This window comes from Buteo buteo, chromosome 22 (assembly GCF_964188355.1).
Source record: "Buteo buteo chromosome 22, bButBut1.hap1.1, whole genome shotgun sequence".
NCBI classification, from domain to species: Eukaryota; Metazoa; Chordata; class Aves; order Accipitriformes; family Accipitridae; genus Buteo; species Buteo buteo.
In genome coordinates this window covers 24,007,432-24,021,055 of record NC_134192.1, presented here as the reverse complement: position 1 = coordinate 24,021,055, position 13,624 = coordinate 24,007,432, and the positions used below count along the sequence as shown (strand labels likewise).

Here is a 13,624-nt window from a genome sequence, read left to right as displayed (position 1 = left end):
GAGACGCCGGCCGTGCTGCGTCCCCGTCCCAGCCCCGCATCGGGGCTCAGTGGCAGCCGCTGGCCATCGGCTGGCCCACGGGGTCGGTTGGCGAAGGTAAAAGTGGGGGTGGCGTGGGGGGACCAGCCCCCCAGTACTCGAGGGAGTTGCTGGCTGGAGGTCCCAGTGGGTGATGTGCTGCCACCGAGGTGATGCTCATGGGGACGGGGGGCCTTGTGGCCAGGCAGCGTGGCAGGAGCAGGACCCGGGGAGCAGCTGGGAGAGGCTGGGGGTCCGGACGCTCCTCATCGCGGGGGTCTCCAGCCTGCGGGATGCACGGGGGGCAGAGAGGAGCAGATCAGCGAACGGACCTTTCCCGCAGGGGGAATTACCCCGTGCTGCCGCCCCAGCCCCCCCCGGGGGGGGGGCACCATCCTGCCCCGGTGCATGGCAAATACAGGCCATGCTGGCATCCCAGCAGCAGGCGGGACGGGGGGGGGCCCAGACTTCACCCCCCCACACTCACCGTCCTTCGCAGATGCAGCAGGGCTCCTGCGGGGTGCTGCGGGCGGCCGGCCGAGCTTTCGGGGCGCAGCCAAGCAGGAGCGGAGCCGCGATGCTACACCGGCCGCTCTTGGACTTTCTCCCGCGGGGCACGCCGGCAGCCCTGCCAATGCCCCCCCGCCCCGGCTCTCCGGTCCCACCGGCCAGGCCTACCAGCTCAGCGTCCCGTGCCGCTCGTTCGACACCGCCGCTGCGGCCGCCGCGCTCTTCCTCCTTCTCTGTGCTCTGCTCTCCCCGCTGCCGGGACCAGCCTCCTCGCTCCTCCTCCAGCTCCAGCCCCGCCATGGGGGGAAGCCTGCAGCCACGCGGGGCCGAGCGTGGCAGGGTGCAGGCGGCAGCAGTCCTGGAGCAAGGGCTCTGCCTCCATCCCGCTCTCCCTTGCTCATCTTCCCCAGGGGCGATGGAGCGGGGAGAGCCCCGTCCCTCGGGCGGGATGCTGGGAGAAGGGACCACGAGCAGCGTGGGACAGTTGCAAACCCCTGAAATGTTTTTGGGGCAGTGGGCAGGCAGGCAGCCCGAGGGCAGCGACCGAGTTGCCCGCTCCCGGGGACCTTGCTGCCCGCGTTGGGGCTGAGCTCTGCTGTTTGCTGCCGGCTGCGCGCAGACGGAGATGCTGGCAGGCATCAGGCGGCCGAGCGAGCCAGGAGCCCACGATGGCATTCATGTCACCCTGTCTGTACGTGCCTTGCCCGCAGGCAGAAGGGAAGCGGGGTTCGGGGGCTCCTGGGAAGGGGTTTGGGAAGGAGGGAGGCTTTTCCCGGCAGGATGGGGCTGCAAAGAGCACCCCAGCTCCTGGGTGCAGACCTCGAGGTCTTGCTCCCCGCGGCAAGGAGCGAGCGGGCCGTGCGCGTGCAGCTGGCTCGAGCTGCAGTAGGGTGATTAGCACCAATTAATTACAGATGAGCAGCAGCCACCGTCTGCTGCCAGGGTGCCCGGGAGCACAAGGGCTGCTCCGGGGAAAGATGGGATAGCGGGTTCCTGCCAGAGGAGGAGGATGAGGATGAGGAGGAGGAGGAGGAGGAGGAGGAGGAGGAGGAGAATGGAGTGCCATGCCAAGCCATGCTTCCAGCTCTCTGCTGCCCTTGGCATCACGAGCTGACCCCTGCAGCCATGAGCCCAGCACAAAGGGACCGTCCCCCACCACTGTCTGCGGAATCCCACCGGCGCAGACGTGCCAAAAGCCCCTGCTGAGGCTTCCTTCTGGGCTCCCGGTCTCGAGAGGAACCTGTGGCCAGGGTTGCCAAGAAGTCGGGCAGCCCGCTTGATTTTGGGCTGGCAGCTCCGGGCCGCAGGGCAGCGGTTGCATCTCTCACTAGTGCCCACCATGCAGACACACAGCAATGGTGGGTCTGTGCAGGGACGGCAGCCGGGGACCCCCATCCTGCTGGAGATCCCTGTCCTGCCAGAGACCCGCTCCCACCGGTGCCGCTCCCTCCCGTTACTTAACAGCGCGGCAATAATTCCCAGCAGCCATGGAGGCGCCTGGCTTCAGATTAATGCCGTCCGCGCCGCTTAATCCGGATCAGAGGAGGAAGCCCGGGAGCTCTGAGGGGCTTTGAGAAATCAGCGGCGCCGGCTGCGGGCGTTTATGTAAGGTGGCTGCGGTGCACGGTGCCAGAGGCTGAGCCGGGACGTTGCCAGATGCACCGGCACCCACGGAGCTCTGCCAGCACCTGGGGACGGTTGAATTTTGGAAGGCAATGTGGGTTCACTAGTGCCAGCTTGCTGGGTAGCTCCGGCTCCACCCAGGCTCCCTTCGGAGGACAGACCCTGCGGGTGAGGGCACCGAAGCGGGAGGACGTGGGAAGCCCTGCGGCCGTTCCCCGGCGAGGTGGGACACCGCAGGGCACTGTCCATCGGGGACCAGGGATGAAGCCGGACCTCCACGTGCTCCGCCAGTGTCCTGCCCCACTGGAAGTGGCCGTTTGAGCTGTGCTTCACGCAGCGTGGGGACCTGGACGGACGGGTGGGATGAGGCGGATGAGAGGAGCCTTTGACCATTTATTAAACAGGAAAAAGGAAGAAGCCCTCTCTCATTTCCCTATTATTTTTAACACAGCACTGCATCCCCCAGCTTCCTTCCCCGGTGCTAGGTTTGGAGCGTAGCGTGAGTGCAGGAAAGGATGTGGTCTGTCCGTCTCACCGCTGTTTTGGGGAGGGGAAATGTCTGCCCCCCCCCCCCACCTGGGGAAGGTCTCCGTGGCTGAGTCCACCCCAGCCAGGATTAAACCGAGCTGAAGCCACCCGTATTGAAATCTGCTCTCCATCCTCGCCACGCTCTGCGGAGCCGACAGCCACAACAGCTCTTGTGAATGGCACCAGTCTCAGGAGCCTTATTAAGAGCCTAATGAAGAGCCACAAACAGAGAGCTCAGGATTAGGTGCCTCGGGCATGGCACTGGGGGTGGCTGTGCCGCCGTCCCCCCCAGCCAGGCAGCAGGCATCCAGGTGGAGCTGCCTCCTCCTCTTCTTCTTCCACCCACCAGCGGGAAGGTCACAGTTCACGTGTCCCCCTGACCTTGGCAGAAATAGCACCCGCTAATCTGCAAACTAAGCAGCTCTCCTGTGTGCAATTAAAGAGATCACAAGTCCTGGCCCCGGGCAACGTGTGCTGACAGCTAAAGCCCCAGGCTGGTGGGACTGGCGTGCTGTGGTGGCTCCCAGTGGCTCATGATGGTTCCCAGTGGCTCCTGGTGGCCCACGGGGCCAGGGGCACATGTGGGCTGTGTTTGGGAGGAGTTGGTACCCAGGTGATAAAGGTCGAGCTGATCCAAGGTGGTGGGATGAGGTTGCTGGCAGCTCTGGGGTGGAGGCAGAGCAGCAGCGAGCAGGGACATCCTGACCAAGTGCGTGCCCAAAGCAAAGGGTCTGGCCAAGCAAGCAAGGGCTTGATGGATTCTGGAGGTGAGGAAGATGAGTGGAGCCGTGCTGGAGCAGTTTGTAGGTTGTCCTGGGCTGTCCCTGGGGTCTGTGCCCTGTCTCTAGGGCCAACCCAGGGGCAGCATCCTGTGAGCATCCCACAGCCATCCCTGCGAGAGGGCGATTCCGTGTGCCGGCTGCAACTGAGGAAGCGCTTCTTTCCTGGCCAGCCGTAAGGCAAATCCACTCTGCGCTTTCAACAGTTTTCTATATGCAGCAGCAAACTGTGAATTAATGATGTGCTAATCAGGTCAGGTGAGGCCAGCCTGCGGTGTTATGAAATGTCGTGGGGCTGAGCAGATTGCCCAGCGGTGCTGGGGGACAGTGGCGGGTCCACGTCCCACCACCAAGGGGTGGCTGGCCCTCCCCTGCTGCTTCGGGGGGAGCGAAGCCCAGCGTGGGAGCTGCTGCTGCAGCCCCGGACCTCGCATCTGCCTTCGCCCCATCACCTTGTACATCAGCGGGCCCCGTGGCAAGGGTGTCCTGTGTGCCCTGGACCACAGCAGGTCACCTCTAGGTGACCGGCCACATGGGCATGTTGGCCATGCAGGAAGATGCCTACACCTCCTGTCCATCTGTTAGACATCCAGCAAAGTGCGTAAGGGAGGGATAAAACCCGTCAGGTCCCTCCTGCCCGTCTGCCATCTCCATCCACCTTCGTGCCCAGGGCTGGCCCGGCTCCCATTTGCCGTGGGAGCAGTTGTAGAGAGCATCACTGGGAATCTGCGTCCCTGCCTGCGTCCCTGCCTGCACCCCTGCCCACCGGGAGCAGAGCTTCCACCTCAATTACCATCACTTTACTCCTAAGCCCGCTTTGCCAATCTCCCTAAGCTGCTTTCTCAGGGCTCTGGCAGCAGCCGTATTTATAGCCCACTCTTACTCATGAAGCGTCTTCCCCAATTAATAAACTAATAGGATTCTTCCCAAAAGTACCTCTTTCATGGTGCACACACACACACACATGCACCCCCACCGCCCCGTGGAGATCAGATGCCAGGGGAGGGACCGCCGGGGGGTATAAGAGGCTGCAGGACTGGGAGCAGCCCGTAGTGACTGGGTGGCAGTGGGACGTGCTGGGAGGGGAAGAGGAGAGCGTCCGTCTGTCCATCCACCCGCCAGGTGAGTGCTGCCTGCTCTGCTGCCTGGGCCCTGCCAGTGCTTTGGGGCACGGATTCTGCTGGTTTGTAAAACACTTTGGGGCAGGGACGTTGGTGTCGGACTGTGGCTGGAAGGAGGGTGGTTTGGGGCTGAAAGGGGGAAAACGTGGCCAAAAGGGTTTCTGTGTGGCCGAGTCAGTGGGCACGGGTGGAGGGGTCAGGTAGCAGCATGGGAGAGCTTAGCCAAGCCAGGAGGGGTCCAAGTCCCCTCTCTGGGGCTTGGGAGATGCAGAGGAGGAGTTCAGCTCTTTTCTCCTCCACCTTTCGTCGCCTCGTCCCCAATTCCTGGGCTCTGGAGAGGGCTGAGACTGCAGCACCGCTCTGCTCCCACTCCCTTTGCACCTTCTCTTGCTGCTGCCCAAGGAACCCTGTGGGCAAGGATGCTCAAGCTTCACATCCCGCGGCACCTGAGGGAACCCAAGATCCTGTGTTTGGGGCTAATCCCTTGTTTTCCCGTGGGGAGATCATCTCCTCCCCCCCATATCAATTTCTTCCTTCTCCCCAGCATCCCTGCGGTTGCGTAAAGAGGCAACTCTGCCCACATGCCCCTGGGGCTTAAAATCCTACCTGGCCTTAAGCTCTGCTAATGTCAGAGCTGCCTAACTTTAAGAAGCTGAGCTCATCCCATTAATCTCCTGGTGAAATCAGCTGGTGATCAGTGCGATATTTACGGTTTAATTCTGCATGCCAGGCTTGAGCAAGCAAAATGCAGGCAGCGCAGACGGGCAGGGCTGGGCAGCCCTGGCCAGGCTCCCGGTGTGAAGACAGGGCTGCCAGCGCTGCCCTCCCAGAGCCAGCTTAGGGACGGGGACAGAGGGGCTGTGGGTCGGGGCCGTGCACCCCAAGACCCCCCTGCCCACGGGGCGGTTAAGCTGCAGTCGACCTTTCTGCCTGCGGTTTCCTCGCTCTCCCATGAGTGACAGGACAAAATGAGTCCCATTCCTGCCGTTAAGTCATGACAGCCAATTTCACGCAGACAAGAAAAATTCATAAAATTGAAACTCCGTAAGCCCTTGTCTTCATTTTCTTGCCTTTCCCAGCCTTGAACTTGTTCCCTTGGGAGTCACCCCTGTGCTTCCTATTTTCTGAAGCGTGCCTGCTTGGGGCATCGCTCTCCCTTCTTCTCTTCCACCTCCTCTTCACCACCTTTTTGGCTGGGGGCAAGGGGCTTGCATGGCTCACCTGCCCCACCGGGTCTCCAGATGCTACCATGTGCCTTGTGTGCAGCCCTGAGCTGGGCAGCCCCAGCTGAATCCTGAGCGTCCGAGCTCTGCGAAGGCGAAATGCCCAGCAGTGCCGCAGCCCTGCAGTTCGTTGCGACGTGAACGATTTTGTCCCGCTGGCTGGCAATGGCCTGCGGCTGCCCCCTTCCCCGCTGCCTTGCCCAGCGTGCCCCCTCCATCTCTCCCCGCAGATCCCTGCCTGCGCAGCCGCTGACTTAAAATGGCAGAAGGAGCAAAGTAAGTGTCTCTATTTTATTTTTTTTTAAATTGGGATGGAGCAGGGTGCTGCAGGGTAGGAGTGGGGGAGACCCAGTGCCCTGACCCTGGATGGGGTGAGAAAGCGAGCCCCCCCCACCCACCGTCCCTGCGTGCAGGTATGCGAGCTCATTATAAGCAAGATGGACCGAGCTGTCGTGGGGTCATTGAAGCACCTTCTCTTTTCTTCTGCTTGTTGGTGCTTTCTCACTTGCCCTTAAGACACAGCTGGCTAACGCACCCCTCCTCGATGGTCTGAGCTCAGGAGCATGACATCCCCTGGGGCAGTGAGACTGGGCGGGGGGGGGGGGGGTTTGGGCTCCAAATTTGCAGGACACCGAATTCCCCAAGGCCAAGCCATCCTGTGCACGCTCTGGCGTAGCTCTTGGAGATGCAGCATGCTTGCAGGGAAGCCCTCACCTCCTTGCCCCACGGAGATGAACGGCCACCCCCTCCCTCCCCACCCTGGAAGCGGGCTGTGCCGCATCCAGCCTGGTCCAGGGCATTCCCAACGCATCTGCCTGTGTTTCCTCCACAGGGTGTTCAAGAAGACCAGCCCCAACAGCAAGGTGAGTCCACGCACGCAGAGACGGGCTGTGTGCCCACGTGCAGGCTGTGCTGGGGCTCCTCCGGGGTGACTCTGCCCATGGGACGGGACACAGGCTGGCCCTTCCTTTTGAGATCTGGTTGATTCCTGCTATACCTGCCACGATGCCACCGTGGGGCTTGCTTTTCAAAGTAGAAATTAAAAAAACCCCACCTATACGAACCCTTAAATGCAATGTCTGGTCCAACAGGCTAACGGGGTTAATGAGCCCCACAACACAACTCGGGGCTTGAAAATTTTGGCCAATTTAACAGCAAACACTAACTTGTTTCCTTCTTTCCTTTCACTGTGTGCTGCCTCCAGCTATCCATCTACTTGGGGAAGAGAGACTTTGTGGATCACGTGGAGTCAGTGGACTCCGTAGGTGAGTGGGGCCATGCCCGTGATGGAGGGGGAGGCACGGGGAGCGAGCCGCCGGAGAGACCAGTCCCTGTGCTGGTGGCTGCTCATCTCTGCTTCCCTCCGGAGCAGGAGGAGCAAGGGCAGCTCCGGAGGAGCAAACGTCCCGTTTTCCTGCAAATACCCTTACAGAAAAATGGTGGGGAAAGGGAAAAAGTCCCTTTGCAAAACAACTCGGCCAAGCTGCTGGTGGAGATGCTGGAGGAGGCATCGCTGTCCCCCTGACTGGCAGCTTCCCTCAGTCACCTTCCCAGCTGATGAGCAGATTATTTGAATTTAAAAAGCGCTGTGTTTTTGCATTGATCTTCCTGGGCAGCTGAGCTCACCCTCCCTTCTTTGTTTATTTGCAGATGGCATCTGCCTGATTGATCCAGAGTACCTAAAGGACAGAAAAGGTATTAATACAGAAAACCCCACGTTATAAGAGGAAGGGATGGAAACCAGTGCAAAGCTCACCACAAACCTGGGGCTGTAGTCAGGTTAAACCTGCAATGGGTCATCTACAGCTTGTTGTATGTCAGGGCCACAGCAGCTGACCTGGAGGAGAAGGCTGCCTCTTTCTTCTCATCTCTTCTGCCTGGGGCACCAGCTCTGAAGCTACCCGTGCCTTGCAGAAAGATGTGATGAATCTTGTTCACTTTATATTTAGTGTTTGAGGTCCAGGTCCTGATAACAGAGTCGTATTTCTGCTGAAGAGTTATTACAGTAGTTTTTCTTTCTTTCCTCTTTATTCAACCCCTTTTCCCCACCCCATGCCTTCCCTTTATCTCGCCTTTCCCCTAACCCTGCTCCTCTCCATTTCCATCCGGCTTCAGTGTACGTGACGCTGACTTGCGCTTTTCGCTACGGCCGAGATGACCTCGACGTTATCGGGTTGACCTTCAGGAAGGACCTCTATGTCCTGACCACCCAGATCTTCCCGCCGGTGCCGGACCAGACACCCAAAACCCTCACTCCTTTGCAAGAGAAGCTGATGAAGAAGCTCGGGGAGAATGCCTATCCCTTCACCTTCGAGGTAAGGGCTGCTCAGCCCCTCCTGACCACACATCTCCGTGGTGTGCACCAGGGCTCATCTCTGGGCATGCTCTTAATTTACTTTTTTCTCTCTTTCCCTCTTCTGCCCAGATTGCCACCAACCTGCCCTGTTCAGTCACCCTCCAGCCAGGACCAGACGATGTGGGAAAGGTGAGCTGCTGTCCCCAACCTGTGTCCCCCAGACCCATTCCCTCCTGGCAGGGGGTTAAGTTGTGGGATGCCAAAAATGAGAGCTGCTTCTCTTTCATGGGGATGTGGCCCATGGGGTGAGGGTTAGGGAGGAAGGATGGCTGGAGTCGGGACCAGGATCTCCAGGGATGCGGTGGAGGAAGGAGAGGAATGAATCTAAACCTCAGGCAGCTCTGAGCCCCTCCTGCTTAGTGACCGTACGTGTCCTCCCAGGCCTGCGGCGTGGACTTCGAGGTCAAAGGATTTTGTGCTGAAAATCTGGAGGAGAAAATTCACAAGAGGTATTTGAAGGGGATCCCTTTCCTTCCCCATGGCCAGCTCAGGGGTCGGGCTGAGGACCTGCTGTCAGCCTGTGCCACACTTGGATCGGGTACTTTGCCCGAAGGAGGGGCAGTGGTCCCCGTGTCAGAGCCCACCATATCCTAAGAGCAGGCTGCAGCTTGCGTCCTTTGGCTAGAGACCTTGTGATGTCCACGAAGACAGCCGACGTGTCCCCCTCGAAGGCTGTGTTGACACGTCCCTACTGGGGGGTGACCGCTTCTCGCCCCGCAGGAACTCAGTGCGCCTCATCATCCGCAAGATCCAGTTTGCACCCCTGGTGACGGGGCCAGCCCCAAAGTCGGAGACCACCCGGCAGTTCATGATGTCCGACAAGCCCCTGCACCTCGAAGCCTCCCTGGATAAGGAGGTCAGTACAGGGGCTGTCCCCTGGCTTGTGCCACCACCTGTGTCCCCAGAGACGGGGACCAGGATGCCCAGTCGTGTCACCGAGCCTCTTCCCACTGCAGATCTACTACCACGGAGACCCCATCAATGTGACCGTCAACATCAACAACACCACCAACAAGATTGTGAAAAAAATTAAGCTCTCAGGTGAGAGGAGGCAGGAGGGGCATGTCCCAGCACCCGCCACGTCCCAGCCTCCCTGTCGGAGATGGGGATTGTGCACCCGTGCCTCTGCCGTGTCGCCAACGCTGCTCTCTCTTGTCTCTTCTCAGTTGATCAGATCACAGATGTGGTCCTCTATTCACTGGATAAATACACGAAGACTGTGTGCACCGAGGAGATAAAGTAAGTAAAAAGGGACTGGGGGTGGCATGGCATCGCGGCCAGAAGGAGGAAGAGAAAGGAGGAGGGGGGGGGAGAGTGATGGGGAGAAGGAAGACAGTTTTACACCAGGCAGCAAAAATATCAGGGTTAGAAGAGCAGGTGCAGAGGAAGCAGAGGAGAGGGAAGGCTGTGGACACCGTGCCCCCCCAGCACAAGCTGGTGTCGGCTGGGGAGGTCCCTGGGGGAACGTGCGCAGCTGCCCCCCCCGGCTGCTTCGTCTCCTTACTTTGCATCTCTGAGGCCAGCTGCAGCCTCTGTGCCCCTGAGAACCAGGCAGGCTGCAGCAGAGGTGAGGGATAGGAAAAAGAAGTGGTTGTATAAGGGAACGAAAGGAGGAAGCAGACCCAGGCAGCTGCGTGGGGAGGGCAGGGTAGGGGGGGTCTGGCTCTGCCTACGTGCCTGGTGCGATGCTGAGCATCCCCAGTGGGTGATGAGCACCCACCAGGCTGGTGTTGGCTCTGAGCTCTCCTCTCCCACCCCTTCCAGCGAGAACGTGGCAGCCAACTCCACCTTCTCCAAAACGTACTCCATCACCCCCACGCTCTCGGCCAACCGTGAGAAGCGAGGCCTTGCTCTCGACGGCAAGCTCAAACACGAGGACACCAACCTGGCTTCCACCACCATGTAAGAGCCAGGCGGGCTCCCGCACTCCCCGCCACAGCCGGACCCATGCCTTCCCTCCTCTCTGGCTGCTTCCCACTGCTCAGGGTGCTCTGGGCTCCCATCAAGGTTCCCCCCCACCTCCTGTGCCTGAGCCCACCCCGTCCAGCTGGAAAATGTGGGGATTTTGTGACATGGCCACAGACCCACCTCTCCACCCCGTAAGAGAGCCGTAGCCTCCCAGTCCCAGTCCAAAGCCCCTGTATCCCTCTGCAGAATTGCATCGGGTCTCATCTCGTGAGTAAATCCCAGCTCAGACAGCTCAAGTGGCTTCCAGAAACTGCTCTGTGGCTTCAGCCAAATGACCTGCCCTCCCCTCTCTTTTTACTGCCACGTTGTGTTGTCCTTTCCTGCTAAAACCCAGGGCACCCCGCACAAAATGGGGCACAGAGACAGCCCCGGGAGCTGCCGTGGGGGGAGCGGACGGGGTCTGCGAGCAGCAGTGCCCACCTCACCGCTCCACTCTGCCTTTCTCCTAGCCTGAGACCCGGCATGGACAAGGAGGTGCTGGGCATCCTGGTGTCCTACAAAGTGAAGGTCAACCTGGTGGTGTCCCGAGGAGGGTGAGGCTCTGCGGCCGTGGGGGGTAGGGACCATCCCCTTGGGCCATGCTGTGGGATCTTGTACCACTGGGCAGATGACGAAGGGACTCATGCCGTGGATCCCCTTGTCCCTGACCCGCTCCCCTGGGCCACGGGGCAGCCAGACGCTGGGCTCCTGCCGTGGATCTGTGCTCCCTGACTCCCCCCCCGCCATCCCCATCCCCGCTGCCCTTCAACCCTATTATAAATCATTTTCTACCTTATTATAAAGCAAAGTCTAACACCTCCCCTCCTCTGCATTGGCTGATTTCTGTCCCTTCTCTCCCACTGCTGCAGCATCCTGGGGGATCTCACTGCCAGGTAAGGGAGGAGCTGCCTGCAGGACCCAGTGCAGCATAGTGCCCAGTGCCCGCCCGGTGCGGCGCTGGGCAGGTTTATTGAAAGAAGTGGTTTTCCTTCCAGCGACGTTGGAGTCGAGCTGCCTGTCATCCTGATGCACCCGAAGCCTGCAGACGGTAAGTAGCACCTGGGATGGTGCCAGAAGACCCGGGAGGAAGAGGCAGTCCCTGTTCAGAGGGGAACTTGTAAAAGCACCGCTGATGCAGCTGCCTCCGTGCAGAGCCCTGCTCTGCCCCAGCATCCCTGGCTGTGGGACGGGCAGAGCTGCTCCGGCTGCATGGCAGCCACCCTCTCTCCGGGACCAGTGTGGGAGCAGCTCTTCTCCCCGTGGCACCTTGGGGGCTGCCCATCCCAATGTCTCTCTTTCCAGAAAAACACTTGAGCATTAAGTTAGTTGAAATGTCCTTTCTCTATTAACCTGCATGTGTGTGTCTCTCAATCCTTGCCTCCCTGTGCTTTGCTTATCAATGGACTACAGATAAGCCAAGGTAAAGAGATGTTTCCTTATACCTCAAGCCAGTATTTCCTCTAACACATAAACCATACAGATCCATCACAGATGGATGTGATGCCCCATTGCAGCTTGAGATTACATCCTTGGATTAAATCATCCAGGCCTCAAAGTCCTCAGCCCCTGTGTCACAGCAGACAGCATGACACTCTCCATGGTGGCACAGGCAGCAGGAGCCTTGTCACAGGCTGGGAGGATTCAATGCTGGGCTTGGCACGTGTTCTGCCGAATTCCAGGGCTTATTTTACAACTCCGCTTGCTGCAAACACAGCAGCCTCTCCTGCTGCAAGCCCAGACCTTGCCTTGTCCCTCGGAAGCAGCCAGCAGTGCTCCATCTCCCAGTCGCAAGTGCCACCACTGCACATAACGTCCCCTATGGCCTTGGTCCCCATCTGCCCCATGCTGAGGCCCCTTGGCTGCTGGAAGCGGCGCTGGTCACAGCCCCGTGCCCCTGCACGCTCCCCGTTGCCAGAGCCCTCTTCTCCTCCCACCACATGAGCTTATTCCAAGCTGAAGCCACAGCTGGGGTTGCTTCCCTCTGGGAAGCTGCAGCGTGCCAAACCCATTCCTGGCAGCCGTGCCTGGCAGCCACGGCCGCCAACCAGCCCCACAGCCGGCCCTGGCTTGCAAAGCCCCAAAAGGCTGTTTTTGTGTCTGGTTACACCCTGCCACGGGATGCGAGCGCTGGGATTTGGAGCCTGGAAACTCGGGCTGCAACTGCAAGGCTTTCACACCAAAGCCTATCAGTTTCCCAGCCCAGCGAGGATATTTAAACTTCCAGAGGAGGAAATCTCTTGGCCTGTCCCCACCATCGCTCCCTGTAGGTTTTGCCAAGTCTATTCACATTTGCAAGCTTTTGGAATCGGTTTTGCTGACTCTTTTTTTTCCGTTTTCTTCCCCCACTTTTCATTTTGCGGCTCTCCCTTGATGTCATCTGCCGCTTGCCTTTCGCAAGAAGGTAACTAATCTCTTTGTCTCCACTTTAATTTCTTTTCCTTCCCTTTTTTCCCTTGACAATGCAAAACAGCATCTTTAAAAAAAACGCCGAAAGTTGCAGTTGCTCTCGCCCAGCTCCTCCGGTCACGCAGGCTCACAGCCGAGCCAGCGATCTGTCCTGGATTTGTGTGCTTGGCTCAGGCTGTGGCTCGCAGTGACCCCACGCTATCTGACTGCTCCCTGCAGTGTGGGGGGTGACGGGGCCGGGGCCAGCACCAGCAGGATTTGCGCGCTGTCCCCTAGTTTGGGGGGGTCAGCAGGGATTTTGCCCTTTTCGCTGCGGTGCATCCCGGGCAGCCGGACCGTGGGCTCCCCGTGGCCGCCTTTCCCCGGCTCACCACGCTTTGCTCTCCCTTCCAGCGAGGAGGACATCGTCATCGAGGAATTCGCTCGCCAGAAACTCAAGGGGGAGAAAGACGAGGAGGAGGAGGAGGCCAACAAAGAGGAAAGCTAACCTGGCTGCCTGCTCGCACAGATGGCCACCGGGTCCCAGGCGGCCCGGTTTGGGACGTAGATGCCCGTAGCGTGTTCCCCGCTGTACCGCACGTGGTGCAGACACCTCAGCCCTCTACGCGCGGTGCGATGTATTCCCTTAGGGTACACCTTCCTCCCCTCCTCCCCGGGCTCCTCGCACCGATTCCAAGACCCCGGTTGCGGCGGAAAGCCCGACAGCCTGCAGGACGGTGCTCCCACCTCCTCGCACCCAGCGAGGGGACGGGAAGGGCGCCGTCGCCGGCGTGTTTGTCGTTTGCCTGCGTTACGCGATACTCTGTGACACCGTTATCAATAAACCCGCCCCAGCGGGCCCGGTGCAGGCTTCCGTGTCGCGGTACCGGGGAGCGAGGCCCACCCCGGGGCCGCGGGAGAGCCCGAAGCGGGCAGGCGGTGCTTCAGGCTGCCGCGGGCCTCGGCGGGAAGGCGAGGGGCTGCAAAACCCGGCGGCCGCCGCCGCTCCCGGTCGGGATCCCCGGTACAGGCCGCAGCGCCCGCCGCCACCGGAGACCGGCCCGCTGCCATGGCAACCGCCCGCCCTACGGAGGGGTGGGGTGGGGGTGTGGCGGAGTGACGCGCCGGTGACGG

General features: G+C 60.2%; 1 protein-coding gene across 1 annotated transcript; it reads left to right on the top strand.

Moving 5' to 3' along the window:
- Nucleotides 1–44: 44 nt before the first annotated feature.
- On the top strand, nucleotides 45–13,499 carry ARR3 (arrestin 3). The gene is made up of 18 exons (XM_075053978.1): nucleotides 45–96; nucleotides 6,033–6,078; nucleotides 6,635–6,665; nucleotides 7,007–7,067; nucleotides 7,453–7,497; nucleotides 7,918–8,117; nucleotides 8,228–8,287; nucleotides 8,540–8,607; nucleotides 8,879–9,014; nucleotides 9,115–9,199; nucleotides 9,325–9,397; nucleotides 9,923–10,060; nucleotides 10,576–10,659; nucleotides 10,975–10,998; nucleotides 11,101–11,153; nucleotides 11,516–11,525; nucleotides 12,504–12,506; nucleotides 12,905–13,499. The coding sequence occupies exons 2-18, from the start codon at nucleotides 6,062–6,064 to the stop codon at nucleotides 12,996–12,998; spliced, it is 1,182 nt and encodes a 393-aa protein (XP_074910079.1). The 5' UTR covers nucleotides 45–96; nucleotides 6,033–6,061; the 3' UTR covers nucleotides 12,999–13,499.
- Nucleotides 13,500–13,624: the final 125 nt, after the last annotated feature.